The sequence below is a fragment of the Rhinoderma darwinii genome, chromosome 2 (genome assembly GCF_050947455.1).
Source record: "Rhinoderma darwinii isolate aRhiDar2 chromosome 2, aRhiDar2.hap1, whole genome shotgun sequence".
In the NCBI taxonomy this organism is placed as follows: domain Eukaryota; kingdom Metazoa; phylum Chordata; class Amphibia; order Anura; family Rhinodermatidae; genus Rhinoderma; species Rhinoderma darwinii.
Genome location: NC_134688.1, coordinates 91,257,247 through 91,280,982, shown reverse-complemented (window position 1 = coordinate 91,280,982; position 23,736 = coordinate 91,257,247). Strand labels below are relative to the sequence as shown.

At 44.1% G+C, this 23,736-nt stretch overlaps 1 protein-coding gene across 2 annotated transcripts; it reads left to right on the top strand.

Annotated features, from left to right (window-relative positions):
- The first annotated feature begins 963 nt into the window (after positions 1–963).
- Positions 964–23,473, top strand: SLC48A1 (solute carrier family 48 member 1). 2 transcript variants are annotated; one of them, XM_075851894.1, is made up of 3 exons: positions 964–1,119; positions 15,474–15,641; positions 22,807–23,473. In XM_075851894.1, exons 1-3 carry the CDS (start codon positions 987–989, stop codon positions 22,941–22,943), a joined length of 438 nt encoding a protein of 145 aa, XP_075708009.1. In that variant the 5' UTR covers positions 964–986; the 3' UTR covers positions 22,944–23,473. The 2 variants fall into 2 exon arrangements, with proteins under 2 accessions (XP_075708009.1, XP_075708008.1); XM_075851893.1 differs by having other exon boundaries at positions 986–1,132.
- Positions 23,474–23,736: the final 263 nt, after the last annotated feature.

Below are 23,736 nucleotides of genomic sequence, written 5' to 3'. Positions count from 1 at the left end.
AACTGTTAGGGTATGTTCACACGGCAGCGTCCGTAACACCTGAAATTACGGGGATGTTTTCAGGAGAAAACATCCCCGTAATTTCAGCCGTACCGGCATGTGCAGGCGCTTGAATGCCGCGTCCATTACGGACGTAATTGGCGCTGATTTTCATTGGAGTCAATGAATAACGGCTCCAATTACGCCCCAAGAAGTGACAGGTCACTTCTTTGGCGCGGGCGTCTATTTACGCGCCGTCTTTTGACAGCGACGCGTAAATACACGCCTCGTGTGAACAGACAAACGTGAGCCCATTGCTTTCAATGGGCAGATGTTTGTCAACGCTATCGAGGCACATTTTCGGACGTAATTCGGGGGTTAATGCGCCCGAATTACGTCCGTAAATAGGCCATGTGAACATACCCTTACACAGCATTAGCACCACTGCCCCACTGTAACATTTCTCAACAGACGTGCCACAATAGACTGTATTCTGTGCAACATTTTAAAAATAGAGGTCATAGAGCAAAAACAAAAGTTTTTGAAGAACATCTAACAACGCTCCAATAGACAACGCTCCCCCTCCTATGTCCGCCTCCATTGTGTCCCCTGAAACACCTGTGCACATATTTCATGTAAACATGAGGCCCCCTCCACACGCCAGCCCCGCGTGTCACTGAAGACCGGCACACGTGTGACGTCACTGCTTCTCATCCACACACATATAATGGTAATAAGAACGGGCACCGACTACGGGCGAGCCACAACCTCTGCCTAGTAACGTAATATATTAGTGCTTCTCCTATTGGTTAACAGGTTTGCGTTTATTCATTGGCTATGACTTTGTAAACCCTCCCATTTTGCGTGCCGCCATTGGTTACTATCAGTTTAGCTGACAGCTGTGCTAGCCAATCCGTCCTGAGAGTGAGGCGAGTGCTCTTGTTTGCGCAGCCCGGGTCTGGACTGAGGTTTCTGCCTGTGTTGTCGGAGTGCACCCCTGTGTCTCCATGGCGGTCACGAAGCAGCTCTGGATCCGGATTATTTACGCCACAGTAGGCACCGTAATTGGTGTGTCAGCTTTCCTGGCTTGGAATGTGGCCTTTGGGCAGCCCTGGACTGCGGCCATGGGGGGCCTGTCAGGTAGGAGCTGCAGGTGAAGCATGAATGATGTCATCTTGTGGTTTTGGACGAAAAAAAAAATGTGATAAATGTATGTCATCAGTTGCTATGCACCGGGGGAAGGGAAATCTTCATATAGGGTTGCTGGCAATGGGGACAGTATGTATTGGATAGGAGTCCAGTGTTGGTTGCATATTGCAAGGCATGATGTGCCCCTTTAAGAATAGTTCATAAAAATAAGACTTGATGTCCGCCCTGCAGATGATCGCACCACTCAATATGGTTTCCGCTGTGGAAATTGTACCTCAATCACATAAAACGCGTGTTTTCCCCCACGAATATGGGAACGCACCACATCACGCCAAAGTTACAACTGTAATAAGAATGTGAATGGAGACAAAGACAGTCACGTGACCTGATGCAGATAATAATAAATTAATATAATCAGCCAGCACCTGAGATCATGTGACCAAAGTCCGCACCTGAAGCCGGAATGACTCGCACACTGGGGGTAATTTTGTCTGTTAGGACTTGGTCAGATGAAGCAGATTTGTTTGGACCGACCATGCGTCGCATTCACAGAAATGTCGCGACGTGTATGAGGAGAGTGATGTTGTTTGACAAGTCCCTGCTCTGCTTTTTCTAGTTCCCTTTTTTTTTTCCCCCATTTATTTTACTCCCTCATTATTTGAAAGATCTGTGTCACCATAAATGTCATGTCAACACATTGTTCCCTCCTGTTTCTGAAAACTTCCGTCACATCGTAGAGACATGTAAAAGTATTCACCACCAGTAGGGCCATGAGCGGAGACCCCACAGATGGCTAGAATGAAAGTTCAGCAGCGTGCCCGTGCGTACTGGGCTCTTCCATCAGCGATCTCCACATTTCTGAATATCTCTATATTTGGCAAACTTGACCTGTGTGAACATGCCCTTATGTTTTTTATATTAAAGTGGAGAAAATATAAGAGACAACCTAAAACATTATGATTATTTATCCCGTGGATAGGTGATAAATGTCTAGTCGGTGGGGTTCTGGCCACTGGTACCCACATTGATCCTGAGAACGGTAACCTCAAGCGCCCTATGTGAATGGAGCACCATCTCCGGCAGCCCCATAGAAAGTGAATGGAGTGGTGGCCGAGCATGTATAGTACCGCTCCATTCAAATATAGCACTCGGGAACCCCCATTCTTGATCGGTGAGGGAGTCCCAGCGGCCGGACCCCACCGATCAGACATTTATCACCTATCCAGTGGGTAGGTGATCAAACATGATTGAGACAACCCCTTTAAGATCTATGAAAGGTCCCTTTGCATGGGCTACTGGATCAGCAAATCTGACTCCTGAATTGGAAAAAAATTGATAATATTTTGTCCATCCCTCTTGTACGTAGAATAACATAGTAACCCAGCATAGAACAAGCTTTATATTTTCTAGTCGAGTCCCAGGGGGCAGAGTGATGCCGTCATGAGAATCTAGACGTCCGGTACCAATACTTGGGGTAACATATATTTTGTTGCTGTTATTCTAGTTATTGTTTGTTTTGTGGCCGTACGATTGTAAGACTGATCTCCTTCTCTAGTAATTCCCTCCCAGCGTTCTTGGAAGGTGATGTACTTTTTCTGGATAGAATATTTTCTGCTTGGCTCCGCTAAAGACAGCTGCCTATTGAAAGATAAGGCAAATCTGCTGCCAATAAGTCTGTACCTAGCAGGCTAGAACTCCAGTGAAGTTCCTTGCCGGTAGTTAACATTTTCAATTAGCTTTGTGTTCTGGTGGTCCCAGAATATGCAGGGTCTGTACTAGTAGCAATACAGGATCATTGCAAACATCTGCTCCTCGGACTAACAGAAAGCGGGAGGTTTAGGCATCTAAGATACCCCCGTGATTTTTCTCTGAGGACTCGGTTGTCTTAAAGTTAGAAGGTGGGCTCCAGTCAAAAATAAAGAATTGGCTGAGGCCTCGTGCGCACCACCGTAGTTTTTATCCGCAATTACGGATCCGTAATACAATGTTGACCCATTAATTTCTCTCGGCCACGGAGACCTTCCTGTGTATTTACGGTTGTGTGTCCAGGCTGTAGAAATAAGCCACAAAAAATAGGACGTGACCTATTTTCGCATTTACAGACCGTGTTCCTATACTTATTACTGTGAGCATGTTCTACGTTTGCGGATGACACTCCTTGGCCCCTTCGTGTAGTATTTACTGACCGTAAATGCTGCACGGTCATGTGCATTTAGCTTAACACAGTGGTGCTCCAATCTGGTTCCTCTGAACCCCAAGGTTCTACTATGCGGGAGCTTCATCTTGGGAATGGTGGAAAGAGAAGCCCTAATGGACAGAACGCCACCTAAGGCCTCATGCACACGACCGTATTTTTTCCCACCCGTAAATACTGGCGTAAATACGGGTCCGGTGTCACACGTATTCCACCCGTTTTGCACCAGTATTTACGAACCCGTGCTCGTAAATATGGGTCCGGTGTCACACGTATTCCACCCGTATTTACGAGCACGTTTTTGGCAGCAAAATAGCACTGCACTAATCGGCAGCCCCTTCTCTCTATCAGTGCAGGATAGAGAGAAGGGACAGCCTTTTCTGTAATAAAAGTTAAAGAAATTCATACTTACCCGGCCGTTGTCTTGGTGACGCGTCCCTCTCTTCACATCCAGCCCGACATCCCTGGATGACGCGGCAGTCCATGTGACCGCTGCAGCCTGTGATTGACCTGTGATTGGCTGCAGCGGTCACATGGCCTGAAACGTCATCCAGGACGTCGGCCCGGATGTCGAGAGGGACGCGTCACCAAGGCAACGGGCGGGAGACCGGACTGGAGGAAGCAGGAAGTTGTCGGTAAGTATGAACGTCTTTTATTTTTATTTTTTACAGGATAGGGGATACATGTCTTGTTTATGGCAGAGCGGGGAGATACCTCCCCGCTCTGCCATAGTTTTCATTGTAGTCCCGGCGGTAGTTACGCCACTGGGCTGTGGCCTGCAGACCGGGTAGTTCCCTGACCTCGCCTCACCTCGCAACGCTCCCGTAATCACGGGTGAACACACGCAGCCACCCATGATTACGGGAGCCCCATAGACTTCTATGGGATGCCCGTGCCGTTATTACGGCATGAAATAGGGCATGTTCTATCTTTTTTAACGGCACGGGTACCTTCCCGTGAGCAAACGGGAAGGTACCCGTGGCTAACAGAAGCCTATGAGCCCGTTATTGCGGGTCGTAATAACGACCCGCAATAACGGGTGTTTTTACGGTCGTGTGCATGAGGCCTAAGCAAGCGATGTTGATGCAACATTTCCTCTTCTTTGTGGCACAACATCCCTCCTCATCTGAGAGGATGAATGTGGCACTGCAGAGGCAACGTGGAGATGTAGGCTGAGTTCACATGGGGCGGAAACGCTGCGTAAAGACGCCACGTAGCCGTCCTGTGCGCCGCAGGGAATTCCAGGTGAAAAACCGCACCAAACCGTGGTGCAGTTTTTCAGCCGGAATGTCCGCTGTGAAAAACTTCAGCCCCATGATGTCATCCAGGCCGGCCTCCTGGGATGACTTTTATGAGGGAGAAACACAGACTTGTGGGTAAGTATAAGATTTTTTTTTTCCTGAGTTGTGTTTTTTTTGCGGCGGAATCGCTGTGGACCCGCCGCAAAAAAAATGCAACAACTGCTATTTGTTGCGGGTTTTAACTCCCCATTGAGTTCAATGGGGAAAACCCTCAACATATAAACAGCGTTTACCCAAATACAATTGACATGCTGCGGAATAAAACGCCACACCACCGGTCCATTTCTGAGCGTTTTTTTCCGCTCCGTATTTCCGCAGCGTGGGGATGAGATTTGTTCTATCTCATCCACTCTGCTGTTACTGTATTTGCTGCGGATTTTCCGCAACAAATTCTGTTGCAGAAAAACCGCAGTATTTATGCAACCTGTGTGCTGACCCGTACTGCTATGCCTTTCCTTACCTTTCCTCCTATCTCAACATATCCTGAGATGACCAGCTTTGGGGAAAAAAAATTTTTTTTTGTGATACTCTGTCACAAGTGTCTATACTATATGTGTCTGTGTGGCCACCCAGACACCCCCTTTATCTGTCTAAATACTCGGATACTGCTGTCACTATTGACACTGTCAGCTAGGGGGTTAAACGCCCAGGATTGTAGTTATCTTTGATCCCGGCCGTAGCAGGCAGGTGTCTGATGTCTGAAACAGATGGCACCTGCCACATATAGTGTGGGCTCAGCTACTAAGCCTACGCCATTGTGATGGCGCACATATTACGTAACTACGTCCGATGTCGCCAAGGGATTAAAGACGTTCTAAAATTATGCAACTGACACATTATGCGGTTTCGGCCTTGCTACCAGCCGCTGCTGTAAACCGTGCAGTCCTAGTTTAGCCATTGCTGTACAGTATGGTTTCTACGTTGTAGCAACTCTTCGCTGTTATTATGACACATTTTCTTACCGCCCCAGAAATGTCAGCCATATCCTAAAAGGGTTGAACAGGAAGCTGCTTTTTTGTTCAGTTAAAGGGAACCTGTCACCAGCATTTCACCTATTAAACCAGCAATACCTGGTGGTAGTGGGTGAAAAATCATTTCTATATAACCTATAATTGTCTTCTTAGTCGGCTCTGTAGCTTTACTATTCAGCTTTTTAGTGTTCCCACACCGTATGCTAATGAGCAGAAAAGAGTCAGATCTTCATTTTAAAAGAGTCAGATCTTCATTCCTCAAGTCGTTCCGAGTTTGCCCCGTCTCCTTACTTTTGATTGACAGCTCCTCGCCTTCCCCAGCACACACAATCCCGCGCTTGTGTATTAATGTCCTCTTCTGGTGTGTGCGCACAAAGGGACACCGGATTATTACGATAAAAGGTGCAAAATGTTTGCAGAGCGTTATTTACAGTCGGAGGAGGAGTGTAGGAGAGGGGGTAACGGCAATGAACTTTTGATAACAGCGGCCAGTGAGGGATAAGTAAAGTTCAATAGGTGAAATGCTGGTGACAGGTTCCCTTTAATTTTATTTTTGTTCAGATACGGCGCCACTCTTGTCTATGGTATGTCTCGGGTATTGCAGTTCACCCCCGTTCACAGCCGATTTTGCTAGTATGAAGTGGCAGCAGCACCAGGAAAGCGCCTTACTCCTGTCGGCTCTGCTCTGCTTATTTGGAGGCTGCATGCTCAGCAATTGACTATAATGGGGGCAACCATGTGTCTTCTGAAAATAGCCTAGTAGAGCCCCTTTAAATATAAGCTGATGGGTACTGCTGCTGGTACCTTCAGTGGTCAGCTGTAATCTGCAGAGGAACCTGACCTCAAATGTCCAGTTCCCCTGCTGTGCCACCACAGGCAGTGAGTTAAAGTGACCATGCACATAAGATTAGTTGCCAAACCCACCGGCGGGATAGGACAACCATTATGTGACTGGGGTCTTCTGACCTCTCCCCAAGCGGCAGATGTTGGGGAAGAAATGGGATCAGGCTTGTTGGACGTCCGCATGCCCGCGCCTTTGTTCCCACAGGAGAAGAGCTCGGCTGGGCTTGCTTGTTTATTTCAATATGTAGAGGGAAATAAACCGCTGCCAGACATCTCTCAGTTTATGGTAGAGTCGGCAGAAATGGCTATCTCATGTGTATCGCTGGGTTTAGAAAGAGCCGGCAGATGGAAGAGAATAAGACCATTACTGCATCTCTGTTCACTTTTGGTTTATCATCTCCGCAGTGAAGATTGTGCAGGCGGCTGCTGTGATACAAGGGCGATGGGCTCAGACGGACCCCAAAAAGCTCCACTCTAGTGATTGCTAAATATCGGAATGTGAATCTGATAATGTAATTTCTTGCTTCAGATTCTGCATGTGAAGATCTCACTTACCGTAACTTATTGCCTAATATTTCTTGCCTCCCACACATAATGCTTTCCAAATGACGGCATTCCTGAGCCTGGGAGGGAGAAGAACTTCTTGTAAAACTTACTTTGAGAATTGCAAGCTCTTTGAGGATCTCCTGGAAAACGATCGTGTAATCCACGTCATAAACGCGGTCTCCGGCAGCTCCATAGAAATGAATGGAGCACCGATCGAGCATTCGCAACAGCACTCCATCCTTATGGATCACTTTGGGGGGCTTCTGGTCCCCCGTTCTCCTCATCGCTGGGGGTCCCAGTGGTCGGACTCCCAGTGATCACATATGTATCCCATATTTTGTGGATAGGGGATACATGTGTTTTGTGGGAAAACCCCTTTGACACCAAAATGCCGGTACGTCGTGGTGCAGGGGAAGAAGTATGAAGCGTGGAATAATAAGTTTAAAAAAGAACAAAAAAAAAAAAACGGGTCATGAAAAAATCATATATATATATTGTACATTTTCCCTTTTTTTTTGTTGTAGAGTAATGTTAAAAAATAAACAAAATTGGTAACGCTGTGTCTGTAAAAGTCAGAATTATTACATTATAGTATTATTTAACTCGCACGGTGAATGCTGTAAAATATAAAAACGCCAGAATCGCTGTTTTTTTTTTAATTTTTTATAAGTAATCAAAAAGTCATACGTACCAATAAAAACCACAGCTCGTACCACAAAAACTAAGCCCTCACACCGCTCAATCAATGAAAAAATAAAAAAAGTTATGGCTTTCAGAATGTGGCAACACAAATAGTTTTTTCTTTGTAAAAGGAGTAAAACCATAAAAAAACAACCTATATAAGTTTGGTATTGCCGTAATCGTATTGACCAGTAGAATAAAGTTAATTTGACCTTTTTGCCACGCAGTGAAAGATGTAAAAACACCCCCCCCCCCAAAAAAAATAAAATAATGGAGGAATCTCAGTTTTTCCCAATTCTACCCCCACAAGATTTTTTTTATTTTTTTCGTTTCCCAGTACATAATGTGGTACTTTAAATGGTGCCAATTGAATCCACAACTCCTCCTGCAAAAAAAAAAAAACAAGCTTCACACCACTCCATTGATGGAAAAATGTGAAACAGAAATTAAAAACCAAAAAATGGCTTGGACTTCAAGGGGTTAAAGGGGTCCTGTCAGCTCTCATGTTAGTAAATAATTATATTCTCCATAAACTAACACATTTTCTAGTATCTTTCCAATCGGTACTAATGGGATTACTGTGTAGGGAGACGCTCCTTTGAAAAGAGGGATGGAAACGCCCAGTTGTCAATTTATTCATTCGTTTATAGGAGGAATACCAGGAATGGCACAACAGAGTTCTAAGACCCATAAAATGATTTTCAAGGTCCCATAAAATAACTTTTGCTTTATGGCAAAGGGGATCTTTTGACTCGGGAAGGAGCGCTTGATTGCCTCGAAGGCTGGGTTCATACTGGACAATGTTGTCAAGTTTAATTTGCCACGTCTAGGGCCCCATGCACATGACCGTGCCCGTAATTACAATCTGTGATTACAGCCACCCACGTTTGAAGTATGGGATCACGGTCCATAAAAAGCAAAAAATAGGACATGTCCCATCTTTGGCGGAGCCTTTCAACGGCACGGGCACCTTTCCGTAAATATACAGGAACGTGTGTCCGTCGGCCATAGAAAAGAATTGGTCCATAATTACGGACGAAGTCTACGGTCGTGTGCATGGGGGCCTACGACTGTTTCCTTAATGCTTGAGCCGTTAAAGGCCATGTACACCATTTTGAAAACGTACACATTTTTATTTAAAAAAAAAATTAAAATATTGTGTTTTGATGCAACTTTCTAATTATTTTTTATTAAAAAATAATTTTAATAGAGCTGCTTTATATCCTGTATACTGTATCTTGCGCAGAGACCTGAATCCATCTCTGACACACAGGAACCACCTGTTATCGATCACATCTAAGTTATGAACTTCGATGTGATCGTTAACCGCTCGATCGACCCGCTGACTCTAAACCAGTCAGTCCCGCTGCCCTGACGGACTTTTATGACTGGTTATGACTTTTGGAATGTGGAGAGAGAAAAACAAGAACGGTAAAATGGTCACAGCGGCAAGGGGTTAAAGAGTGTATTTCACTCTTGAGGATTCGGCATGTTCATTAATTGAACACATAACCCATTGATTTAGGAGGGTAAAGGGAATTAAACATTGTTTAATTCTGCTCTAATGAGCTCCCAGGAGAGGAGACAGACGGGCTGAAGAGCGAGCCGTCAGTGCACTACACTGACGGTATTGAGTGGGAACGGGACTGAGCATACTACAATGTCGGCTGCACAAACAAAACCTAAGGGTATGTTCAGATGTAATTCTGGCGTTTTACGCCTTGAATTACGCCTGAAAAAAACGGCTCCATTACGCCTACAAACATCTGCCCATTGCTTTCAATGGGAATTACGATGTTCTGTTCCCACGAGCCTTTATTTTACGCGTCACTGTCAAAATACGGCTCATATAATGACGGCTCGTCAAAAGAAGTGCAGGACACTACTTGGGACTTTTTTGGAGGCGTTTTTCATTGACTCCATTGAAAAACGGCCGTAAAAAACGCGAGTTGCTACAAAAACGTCTCAAAATCAGGAGCTGTTTTTGCCTGAAAACAGCTCCGTATTTTCAGACGTTTTTGGTCACTGCGTGTGAACATAGCCTTACCGTTTTTTATAAATATCTATTGGAAAAATAATTTGTACTCCTAAATCAGTTGACTGTAATAATAAAAAGGTTTCTAGAGCCTTTAGGAAGTGAAATCCGATAAAATATGTTCACATGGAATGTAAATAGTTTCACCATGACATTGCACTTTCAGACTTTCTAGAAAACTGCTGAATCACGCTGTAAAGTTTTACTTAAAAAATACTACTACAGATGTATTTTGCGAGTTCCCTTTTTTAACTAGCGTCAGCATGGTCAAAGTACGAAGTATGCAAAATTTTTGTTTCAGGCTTTCATCCACATGGTGTCTAATTCCAATTTCAACACATGAAATAAGGGCCTGTTCACATCAGCGTTGAGCTTTCTGTACCGGGGTTCCGTCTGAGGTTTCTGTCAGAGGTTGCAGCAGGTTTCCGTTTTTCCGACGGAATCAATAGCGCAGTCGACTTGACTTGGTTTCCGTTTGACTTTCCGTTGCAGGGTTCCACGACGGAAACCTCAGACGGAACCCCTCAACGGAAAGTGAATGGTGATGTGAACAGGCCCTTACTTGTTCACTCCAGTGATACATACAGATCTTTCCATTATATTCTGAGAACCGTTGAGATCTAACCAGTTGCACTACATTAAAATACTCCTCTTGGCATTTTTGAGGAGTATTTTAAGCCGAGGAGGAGTACGAAATTTGCAGTAATTCAGATTAACAATACATTGGGATATGTGGTGTTAAAAACTCGCTATTTCTGCACGGACATATTACTATGACTTGTAACAAATCTTTTATGCATAAATAGCGAGTTTAGGTAATTCTAAACGTACTTTTATATTACACGCTGAACAGGAGTGTGAACAATACTTTTATTGAAGCACGAAACCTGTTACTCAAGGACCAGGGCGGAAAACCACACGGACGGAGTCAAAGCAAAGAGAGTGGTACCGGAAAATAAGAATTTGTCAAATATGTGTGCCCACTTGCCAGACCTGATTTTTTTTTATTTTATTTATTTGGTGCAACTTTTATAATTTAGTTTTTATAAAAAATAATTTTTACTTTTTGAAATACAGCTTCACTGTATCCTGTACACAGAGCCGCTGTATCGTTCGCTGAATCCTGTATCTGTCAGGTCCGCGGGACTGACTGGTTCACTGATAGCGGGTCCTGAATCACAAGACTGATAAATATCTTATCGGGGGGCGGCGACTGCTGGGAACCCCACCCAACACGAGAATGGGCTTATTTTGCCGTCCCTGTGAGCCCCATGTGACTGGCACAGTATTGCTCCATTCATATGGGGCAAACAGGGACAGCAAGGTAAGCGCGTTCTCGGGATCGGTGGATGTCCCTACAGTCTGACCCCTCCGATCAGATATTTATCACCTATTCTGTGGATAGGTGATTAATATTTATTATGGTAAAACCCCTTTACATTTTTGAGCAATTTGTGCTACAGCAGTTCTTCTGTGCCTTCGCTCCCCATGCCCAGCAAGAGCCTTTGACGCCCATGACCCTGTTGCCAGTTTACCGGTTCACTCCTTCCTTTTACCACTTTTGGTAGGTACGAACTACTGCATACAGCCAACACCCCACAAGGTCTGGCATTTTGGGGATCCTCTGACTAGTCGTCTAGCCATCTCAATTTGGCCATTGTCAGTCACTCAGAACCTTAGACTAGATTCACCCCGGGATGAAGATGCTGTGGTTTTGCTGAAGCAAGATTTGCACATGTTACATGTGGATTCTGCGGCGGATTTCACCCCTTCTACATTGAAAAGGATGAAAGCCACAGTGTACACCCAGAAAAGGAGGCGCATGCCACGGATTTCTGCTTGGAATTTGTTGAAATCTCATCCTTGTGTCCGGGACTGTAATCCGCTGCAGATTTTCTGCATAGAAACTTTGCTGCATTTCTGTCCCACTGTGAATTTAGCCTTCTGCTGGCCCATTTTTCCTGCTTCCAAAATATCATCTTCAAGATCTGACTGTTCACTTGCTGCCTAAGACCTGATTCACACGAACGTTGTATACGTTCGTGGGTTGTGCGTGAAAACAACCGACCGCACACGGACCTATGCAACTCTATGGGGCTATTCAGACATGCGTGAGTTTTCACGCAGCGAGTGTCCGTTGCGTGAAACTTACCGCATGACCGATTCTGATGCATTTTTGTCTTCCGTGTGCTGTCCGTGATTCACGCACCAGTTGCTAAAGAAATGCAGAGAATTTTTTTTTAAAAGTGCCCAACACTGGCCTAAAAAACTGATGGCACACGGAACTGCAACGCAGGAAAAACGCTACTGTTTTTATACGTGCAAAAAGGACACGTTCGTGTGAATCAGGCCTAAGGCGAAATCACGGACTGTCTGAACGGCCCCATTGAGTTACATAGGTCCGTGTGACGTGCGTGATTTTCACGCGCCTATCACGGACGTGAGCTACGCTCGTGTAAATAAGGCCTAATACTGTATATTGGCCCTTTGACGCATGTTATTGTGACCAGATAATCTGTTATTCTCACCGGTCAGTGGTTTAAGACGGCCTCCAGCGATGACGTGTTGTGACAAGTGTGGTTAGGGTTAGGCGGTTATGACCTAAATCAAAATGTCAAATTGAACATGTAACCTTGATTACGATTAGTTATTACAACTATTATTTAGACCACACCCCGTTTTGCACGCCACCTATTTGAATTCCACACCATTGAATTAATATATATCCCCTGTGCCTGCTGTATACTTCTGTATGTAATATACCCCCTGACACTGCTTCATGAATATAGTGCCCCACAGCTGCCTCCACAAAGTATAACTCCCCCATAGCTGCCCCCCGCCGCAGTAGAATGGCCCCACAGCGGCAACCCACACAGCCCCAATAGTGCCTAATAAAAATAATAAAATAAATACCTAACACCGTTCGGAGATTCCTCTGGTCTGTGTGGCTCAGTGCAGACAGGTGCGATAAGGCAGTGACGTTGTCGCGCTTGTCTGCTCTGAGCCGTGAGTGACCCGTGTTAATAGTGTAGAACTGATGGCTCACTGCTCTACCATAGGATTCAAATGTATCTGCATCCTATGGACGCAGATACAGTTGAAACCGGGAAAAAACTGAAAAAAACTAAATGCGCTGATTGCCTAGGCCTATGAATGGTCTCATTTCGACCAGAGAATACACTGACCTCAAAGCGTTCAGGAGCCGGTTGAGGCGTTATGATCTTGTATCACCTGTGATATTAAAAAGGGAAACAAACGATTCTACTTGGCAAGAGATCTGTCTGTATGTGGGGTCTTCTGAACTGTCTGGTATGCTTTTAACGTGCAGATGAATCGGAATAATTTTAAACCAAAATTAATGGTACACAAAAACAAGGTTAAATGACAAATTCAGCTCTGCTACATCTATTTTTTTTTGACTCGGGAAGACTTGTGACACTTCTCTGCCAAGTCATCGGTTTTGACTATTCTATGTGAATTGTGAAAGTGCACAGTCACCTGCATATTATGTCACTCTTGTTTCTCTGTTCACAAACCGGTTTACAAAGACTAAACTACTGGTGTTCTGTATTAAAAATGGAGACAGGCATCCTGTGTATTTTTTTTTTTTTTGTGTAAAATTGTGTTCTGTGTGTAGGGTTTCTTTTTAACCCCTTCACGACTGCCATACGGCTATATATGTTCTAACTGCCAATGCCCCGTGCAGTTAGCACGTGTATAAACGTTGACCGCCTGGAACGGGTTTAATGAGTGCAGCGCTGCTTCAGTGTGAGCAGCGCTGCACTCTCATGGCGGTCGGTGCTTTGAGAGCCCTGGAATGCACCCCCACTGTAGATAGTAACACCCACAACCCCCTGTAGGCAGCGCAAAGCCCTCTAGATAGCGCCACCTAAGCTCCCTCCAGCATCGGAAACCCCAGCCAGCGCTCTGGCTGATGATTCCCCCCCTAGAGGGAGCCCCCGCCGTCTTTCCATCCCCGCTGCAGATAGTGTCACCCCCCCCCCCCTGCAGATAGCAGCCCCTTCCCCGCTGTAGATGGCATTGCACCCCCCACTGTAGGAGCAGAATCCCCTGTGTCAGATCGCACTGGCCGGGGGTTTTCCACTTTTCGACAGAGCCCCTGACGTCACTGTCCATCTCTCTAGGAGCGGAATCCCCGGTGTCAGATCGCTCTGTACTGAGGATTCCGCTACTGGAGAAGCCCCTGGTGTCACTATCCATTTATTGACTGTACGTCATAGGGGGGAGTATGGAGCGAGCTCCCAGGCTGCACCTGCTCCATACTCTGCAGGTGTCGGCTGTATGTTACAGCTGACACTTCACTAATTGTAGTGCTAAAGGCATTAAAGGGGTTGTGCAGGATTAGAAAAACATGGCTGCTTTTTTTTTTTTTTTTTTTTTTTTTTTTTTTTTTTTTACAAGAACAATGCCACAGCGGTCTACAGTCCCTATTCACTTCAAGTCTTCCTGATAAGATAATAAACAGGTACTCACACTTTCAGACGACCCCTGCTCCAGCGATGACACACCTGTACGACGCCGTTCCGAACAAGGAAGCTGCGGCAGCAGTCAAGTGCCGTTCATGGCAGTATTAGCGTTGAGACCAGCGAATGGCTGCAGCGGCACGTGACCGATGAACAGCATTTGACCGAAGCGGCGACCAACTAGTATGTCAGTGCTGGAGCGGGAGGAGTTTGAAAGGGTGAGTATCTTAGTTTATTGTTTTATAACTTCCAAGCCCGATTTCAAAATTTTAAAACTTCTGATTAACCCCTTTAAAAGGGTTTTCTCACTAGACAGGAGGGGTGGCCACATACACGATCCCTCTCACAGTTAGAGGTATACAGGAAAAGTAGGATCCCCACTGATCACACTTTTATGGTACACTCTATCAATGTGCTATAAATGTTTTTGTGGGGAAACCCCCTTAAAGGCTAGGAAAAACTTTTTTGATTCATATATTTTTTTTTTTATCAACGAAGATTTGAATGGTGTTCGGGTCGGATGAGGTGTCGGAGGCACACAGGATCTGCTGTCAGCCAAGATGTCGGTCTGGATGTCTGATGGATTTGGCTTACAGCGGCGTTATGGAGCTTCCATGTATAGTGCATAAGTAGAAACTGCAGCGCTAAAACAAAACCAAGTTTTACGTAAAACTATATTAGAAAAATAATTATTATGCAAAAACACATACATTACATAATGGGGGAAAAAAATCAAAGGTTTTCGCAGCCTTTTGAAGACTTTGTTTTGGTAAAAGAAAAAAAAAATGTATTCTAGTGTTTTGTGCAACTTTGTAGTTTTTGTTTTTTATAAAAAAAAATATTTTATGTTTACTTTGAGATACCGTTTCTATGTATAATGTATACATAGAAGTGGTATCTTGTGCTAAAAGCCGAATCCGTCAGCTGGTCAGCGGGGCTGACTGCTTCAGTGACATGCAGGGTCCACCTGTGATCGATCACATCTAATTTCCTAACTTGGAACTTTAGAGAGGTTAATCGGCAGTTTTACAATTTTGAAGTCCTATAGGGAAGGTATAAAACTATAAGCTAACAGATTCCCACCCTTTCAAAGACCTACCGCTCCAACACTGACGCTCCCGTTCAATGCCGCACATAGAAGCTATAGCTCAAAAAAAAAAAAAACAATTACAAAGTTGCACTATTCTTTTTACTAAAACAATGTATATAAACGTAAAGTCTTCAAAGGTTTGAATTCACTTTCTCATTATATGACCGTGTAATCTAGAGTCTTTTTCTTTGTTCTTGTAGGTGTGTTGGCGCTGTGGGCTCTCATCACACACATCATGTATGTCCAGGACTTCTGGAGAACATGGCTGAAGGGACTGCGCTTCTTCCTCTGTATTGGGATTTTCTTCTTTATCCTTTCTGTGATAGCATTCATCACATTCCTTGCTATAGCCATATCTAATCATCACTGTAAGTATCCAAACTCCATTGTAATATACAAGGCTTACATCTAGCGGTTGATGCTACCATCTGACCATGTATGTTGGGTTGTAGTGAAAACTCTGCTATGCAGAGGGCGCCCTAAATCATTTACAGCAGAGTGAAAATACTGTTTTTTTTTTTTTTTTTTAATAAAGTAAATTTTTATTACAATTTTTCCAACTTGTACGAACAAAGGATTCCGTATGCCTCCCAACCCACCACAACCTCATATCACCGTGATACAGTGGAGTCATGCAGAAAGTACCTTTTAAGATGTGGCAAAATCAGTGAACATATAGCGTAGGGCTGGGCGATTAATCAAATTAATTCGCCCCCAAGGACTCCCACGATTCTGTGTTTGTTGAATCTAGTCTTTAGTGGCAGCGTGCTGCAGGAGGAAGCTCCGCCACGTCACTGCCTGGTCCGCCCTGTTCTGCCTCTTCTTCCCCACGGAACTGCTGTTCTGAACAACCTGATACCGTACGGAACTGCAGTTTCTCGGGGAAGCAGAGACTCCTTGTATATAGCGATGCCACCCCCCCTTGCAGATCGCGCCACCACCCCCCCTTGCAGTTTGCGATCTAGATGTGGGGGTGCTATCTGTAAGGGTATGTGGTATGTGGCACTATATTGGCGGCACTATGTGGGCACATACTATATGTGGGCACTGTGGCACTGTCACTATATGTGGGCACTGTGGCACTATGTGGGAACTATCTACAGGGACATTATGGCACAATCTACATGTTTACTGCTGTTTTCAGGGGATTAACCCGTTAGTGACCGGCCCATCGTGTTTCTACAAAAGTATTGCAGTGTATTATAAATGCGATCGCAGAATTGCATATTATAGTCCCCTAGTGGGACTAGTAAAAAAGTTTAATAAAGTTAATTTAAAAAAAGAATGTGAGAAAAAATGAAAAACCCAGCTTTTCCCCTTACAAAATGCTTTACTATTAAAAAAACAAAATAAAGTTAAAAAGTTACACATATTTGGTATCGCCGCGTCCGTAACGACCCCGACTATAAATCTATTACATTATTTAACCCGCACGGTGAACGCCGTAAAAAATGTAATAAAAAACTATGGAAAAATTGCTGTTTTCTGTGAATACTGACTTTAAAAAAAAGTGATCAAAAAGTCGCATCTACTCCAAAATGGTACCAATAAAAACTACAAGTCTTCCCACAAAAAAAAAGCCCTCATACAACTGCATCGGCGAAAAAATAAAAACGTTACGGCTCTTCATATATGGAGACACAAAAACAAATAATTTTGAAAAAAAAGCGTTTTTACTGTGTAAAAGTAGTAAAACATACAAAAACTATACACATTTGGTATCGTTGCAATCGTAACAACCCTCTGAATAAAGTTATTGTGTTATTTATATCACACGGTAAACGGCGTAGATTTAAGACGCGAAAAAGAGTGGCGAAATTTCAGGTTTTTTTCTATTTCCCAATAATTCACTGTATTTGAACGGTATATATTGTGCTCCCACAAATAGGAAAAGTTGCAAATTCACTGAAGTGATAAATGAGTAAAATGTATAATTTTTATTTCATAGCTATCTAAAAACAGGGGTACAATCACCACTGTGGAAAGCCCAACCGTGTATTTAAAAACGTATTAAACAAGATACTCCAAGTCCTGATTCGTTTGCAAACCCTTTATGACTGGATATATATCAACGACATCAAAATATGGAATCAGCGTTTGAACATTGGTATAACAGTAGTAATGGCCCTAATACACACCGGAGCCTGCGTCAACCGCACCCAGATCACACAATGTATGGGTACACAACAATGCCACTGCCCCCTACGCAAGATTCCCTCACTTCACCCGACCCTACGCGTTTCGATACTTATCAGGGGTCTGTCAGTCTGGCCAGGATGCCAGCGATATTTCTTCAGCAGCAGATATTCTACTGCACAACACGGAAGCATGCACGCATAGATGTCAGCGGCATGCTTCACTACGGAACTCTCAGTAACTATGAACTGTATACTCCTCCCACTGGCCTCGGCAGCATACTACGTAACAGCCAATCGCACCAGCCCACCGCATCCGTGACGCTAGACAACGTGACTCCCGGCCGTCATTAAGGGGTTAATACAAAAACCCTGACAAATGAAATCTCTTTTTATTTTTTTCCAACAGCCATGAAAAACGGACAGACGGACTGGAAATGGATGAGATTTTGGAGACGCTGATGCAAAATGCACATGAAAAACTGATATTTGATCAGTTTTTAATGGACATTTTTTTTCTTTACTATCGTGTGACCAGCGTTCACTATAAGGTGCACCTTCCACGACTCCCCCCGCTCACTGAACTTTAAAGCCTGCGCACTGTCAGTGCCACGGGCGGAAGTACCTCAATCTCTTCCCTCTCTCACCTTCACGGAGCGGCCACCCAATGAGAACTCCTGGAAGATGAGAGAGGGAGGAGATAGCGCAGAGTATCAAGGACGGCATGCAGGCTGTCCGCTGTCAAGTGAGGTCGGTGCCAGGAGTGGACCAATCCAGTCACCTGATGTGAGGTCAGGTGACTGAACTGGTCTAGTCCTGTGCCGTCACAGACCCCAGACAAAAGTGATCCGATCTTCACCGCATAACCACCTCCTGAGTCCTGATGGGGAGTCGTGTCAGGCAGAGCGGAGAGTTGTAGCGGTAGGCTACAGCTCTCTGCTCTGTTTGCACGAACTACAAGGGAGGGGGGAGGCTGTGCGGTGCTACTTACAAGGGACTGGGGGGTGCTACCTAGAAGGGTGGCTGTGTGGCGCTATCTACAGGGGGGGGGGGGGGCGTCTGTGTGGCGCTATCTACAGGGGGGCGTCTGTGGCGCTATCTTCAGGGACAGTGGTGTAATGAGGGATTATTTCATGGATGCCTATAATTGGTGTTTATAACGGTCTATTTTACTGCTGTACTTGTAATATTATAGTATTTAAAAAAAGTCATTTAAAATAAGTTTTCTTCTCTTATTTAGTCGCTATATTACTGGGTGTATTACTTTTGGTCATCAGAACGCCCACCATTGATGGAGACTTATCCTGCTCCCTAACTGCCCCGCCGGTAATGCACAGTGTCCTGCTCACACTTCAGACACTAATCTAATCTCGTCCTAGAGTACCCGCTCGGCGCTAGCGGAAAAAAAATGAGAAACTCTAGATTCAAATCGAAAATCGCCCAAAGTGTTGAAAAAATTCTAGATTTTATTTTTGGGCAAAATCGCCCAGCTCTAATATAACATTAACATTTCTAATAAATTATCACACAGTTTAATAAGAGAAAAGCAAAAAGCATCCTGAGAACTAGATAGCGGGAGAACTGATTATCCTGTTCTTCCAAACGTATACTGCAAATTATACGCAGATGAGGATAACTCCGCAATCCCAAAATGTAGACCATATTAACATTCATAATAATGTGTATCCTGATAGTGAATGCGGAGCCAGTCCTGGTGTGTCCAACCATCCAGCCCACATATCCTCAAATTTGCAAACCGTGCCCCTTTAAATATAAATCCACTTCTCAGGGGTGTTCAGCCAATTTATTTCAGAAATAAACTCTGAGACCGATGGTGGCGATTCATCTAATGGGCAATCAGTTTCCTGACCATGTATAGCATCGCCATAGACTAACAGCTAGCTTAGGGCCTTCAGTGAATGGGACATCTTTTACTTATCCCAGGACACATGAGAGAGGATTTTGCGGCAGGAAAATATGATGACTTGCATTGATAAGGTTTAGAACCTCTGTCCAATAATGGAAGAGTTTTGTACATCGCCACATCCTATGTATAAGATCAGCTCTGCTCACTGCAGCGTTTACGGAGCGGTGAGTCTCGAGCTCCGATTTTTAAAGAAAAAAAAAAAATCTGGGGTGCGGTATACTCTATGAACTGGGTAGCTAAGGGACAACCTGGGGATAACCTCTAGTCCCAAGTCTCCCTCCCATTTTTCCCTTAAATTTGGGAATTTTCACAAAAACGTATCCAATAGATGGCGATACAAAAGTGAGATTACACCTGAGGAGGAGAGAGAGCGGCCGATCATTACCATTGCCGAATTAGTGGAGACTTGTATGGGCTTTGAAGTGATGTCTGCAATTAAAGAATATCTTGCCTCTAATGATTAGAAGAAATTTGGAAAACGGCTTAATATCAGTCCCAGGTATAAGGTGAGATGCACAACGTAATCCCAGCTGCTGCCAGCACTCAAACCCATTTAATCCGTTCCCACAGCCAGAGGGTCCTCCTAGTCTTTTAAATGAGTATTTTTAGCCAAGGAGGAGTAAATAATTTGCGGCAATTCAGTTTAATATTACATAGGTGTATGTGATGTTATAAGCTCCTTACTTCTGCAGGGAAACCGTACTATAAGGGTATGTGCACACGACCTATTTTCAGACGTAATTCGGGCGTTTTGAGAAGTGCAAGGCAAACATGACGTAGTTGCCCATAGCAACATATTCGTGTATATGTATATACCCTATATTAAATGCACACAAATGCAGTATGTATATGTGTGTATATACATACATATATCCATGACACTACATGTATGTATGTATGTATGTGACAGTAGAGGAAATGATTCGGTCTCTCACCAAATACTGATGGTGATGATCCTCCTGACTTTCCTCTGCTCCCTCAGCTATTTGGGCCCCTGCCCCAGCCGTCTGCCAGGGACCACAAGAGAGGAATCGCACAGTGACGCTCTCAGCCTATTAACTGGAGGCTGCTGCACAGAGGAAAAGATGCTTGTGGCACCGAGAAGTTCATTCCCCCGACCTGCTCACAACAGTCAATGCGCTTCTTCTCTACTCATAACCTAAGCTAAGGCAAGCGGTTGCACGTAAAGGGCTCTTTCATTGGCTGGAACTTCCAAGCACAGCACAGTGCCGTGGCGGGTGTCTCCCTCTCATTATCTCAGCATTCAGTCTAATGTGTAGAAATACGCTTGAGGCTAATTTTAAAGCGTTAAAATGCCTGTAGAGACGTTATTGCGACCTCTGCTATGATGTGTGGCTGGTCTTAATCAAACTCATTATCTGGCCTGCATAAAGCTTTGTAATTCAGTCGCCGCAGCGTATGGGGATTGGTATGGAATACCGGTTATTGGGATTCGCAGGGCTTTATTTGCACGACTGACTGCTTTTATCTCCTACTCCATCCTTGCAAAATACCTCTACATGTAAACAAGGCAATGTCCAGATATTTATCTGAGTACGTGGATGATACGAGCAGATCAGGTGGCCAGCAAAACAAGGTCACTAGTATATATGTGCTCAAAGTAAAGCGCAAGGCAAACTAACTCCACATTTAAAAAGAATGCAATACTTTGGAAATTGTCCCATTCCTTCCATATTGTCTGCCCAGCGGCACATGGGTATCCCAGGCAGGGCCATATTTACAGCTCACGCTGCCCTAGGCACTAAGCTTAAATACGCCCCTATTAAAGGCCCATTTTTCACTCGCCAATTATCCTGATTCGCTCGTTTCAGCAATTGGAGTTATAGTTGGTCAGTGTTAATCAATAAAACTATTGTTTGTTATTCATCAATTCTGATCCGGTAAACATAATTGTTACTGGTGGCATGATTGATAAATGTACATGGCGCTGTGACATTTACACAGCATTGCTGCCCAGCGCACAGCCAGGTCCTGGTGTTCTGTTGTGTGGACTGTGTTTTCCAACACTCATGTGCTCTATTAGGAAATACAGGGCAGACTATGCTGTACCAGAATATGCAATCTGTATACATAGATTACCCTACCCCTAAATAATAAATACAGTGACTAAATATTACCACCGTACCACAGAAACGTTACCAAAGTGTTGGGAGTGTGAATAGACATCGCATCCTGGCTGGAGGTGATGTCTATTCACTCTTAAGACACTTCGGTAAAATTAATGTATGAGTAAATGACAGCACAGTGTGATCTCGCGAGATCATGCTGTGCAGTGAAAGAAGCTGGGCTGGAATGAGGAGAAGTGTATGACGCTGTTTGGTGAGCGTTAAACACTTTTCTCTTTACAATGCCCACTTGGTCAAAAGTTAAACGCCCAGTTGGGCATTAAGAAACGAATTTGCATAAATATAAAAGTGTTCATAGCTTGCTCAAAAATGATCGTTTTTTTAAAATAAAAACCATTTGTTATCTACATTACAGCGCCGATCACATTATGTAGGAGATAGGGCACTTATAATGTGGTGACAGAGCCTCTTTAAGGGGTTAATGTGGTAACAAACATGTATACAACTGCTAAGGCCCCATGCACACGACCGTAAAAACTCCCTTAATTACGGGCCCATAGACTTCTATTGGCCACGGGTACCTCCCGATAAAGCTGTAAAAAAAAATATAAAAAGACGTTCATACTTACCCAGAACTCCCTGCTTCTTCCTCCAGTCCGGCCTCCTGGGATGACGTTACAGCCCATCGCAGGCCAATCACATGGACTGCCGCGTCATCCAGGGAGGTCGGACTGGATGTCAAGAGAGGGACACGTTACCAAGACAACGGCCGGGTAAGTATGAATTTCTTTTACTTTTATTACGGAAACGGCTGCCCCTTCTCTTTATCCTGCACTGAGGGAGAGAAGGGGCTGCCGATTAGTGCAGTGCAATTTTGCAGCCAAAAACGTGCCCGTAAGTACGGGTGGAATACGGGTGACACCGGACCCGTAAATACGGGTGCAATACGGGTCGAATACGTGTGACCAATTACCCGTATTTACGCCAGTATGTACGGGTGGACAAAAATACGGTCGTGTGCATGAGGCCTTACATATGTCAACAGGAATAGGCCATATGCGTCAGTCTTGCATGGTCTTCCCTCGTTCCTTTTGACAGGGCGTACAAAGTGCAATACCCAGCATCAGGTGACCCTGCACACGAGACTGCACCTCCCTGAATGAGAACAATGTGCAATCTGTGCTACACCGAGGCATAGTGGGAGGAAAATACCGAAAATATAAATTATATACTGTGATGTTGATCGTTTCTGACCATAATGTGGATTTTATTTTGTCTTTGCGCAAAATTAATTGGAGCTGTTATTACTAATTGTATAGGCGGCAGCTTTGAGGATGTTTAATGATTAATGTCATCTTTACTTTCTCTTTTTTTTTTTTTCCAGCTTTCACTGATCCAAAGAGCTTCTACTTGTCCTGTGTATGGAGTTTCATGTCCATGAAGTGGTCCTTCCTGCTGGGCCTCTACTCGTACCGTTACAGGAAAGAGTTTGCTGATATTAGCATCCTCAGTGACTTCTGACCCACTAATCTCTAGTGACTGATGGAGGATTTTTTTTAATTGTCTTTGATTATATAACAAGCTCCTTGTCTTCGGCTCAGCTATTCCACAATGACTTCTGAAGTAAATACTCAAAGGAACTAAAGGAGCCTTGGAGAAGATGAACGTTGCATTCACATTCTCATTTTGGTTTCCGCGCCTGCTTCCTCCATGACCATTTTTTTTTTTTTTTTTTTTCTAAATACGTTTTTGGTTTTTTACTCCATCTATTCTGGTTATGGAACTTGTAATGATTTAACAGCAGTAACTGAGCACTGCTTCTCTCAGACAGAGCTAATCAGCACAGTCACTTTATCACGGCTCTGCCCAAATGGATTGGTAAGGTCTGGCGATCCTGCGAAGCGGGACATGCCTTCGCGAAGACGATTTTACTTTATTTTAAACATTGATAACTTTCCTGAATGTCTGTGTATTTGTGTAACTACAAATAATTAATATTTTTGGAGTTTGTCCTCCAAAGTTAAAAAATAAACAAAATACGTTTTTATTAAGATGGGTTGTAAAGTACATCTGCGGCCAGGAAGTACTTATTCGGCATTGGCATTTCAATGGGTTACACTTGCATTATCTGTACTATGACTTGGTCATATGGTTGTCGCTGGCCGTGTGTGCGCATTGGTGTATCCTTTGGAAATAGATCTTTGCAATCTATTTTGAAAACTGAATCTTTGTTTGATAAAAACTGAGCTTTTAAAGAGGATCTGGCCCTAGTTTAGTAATGTCCCATCTCCTAGCTAATCTAATAGGCGCTGTC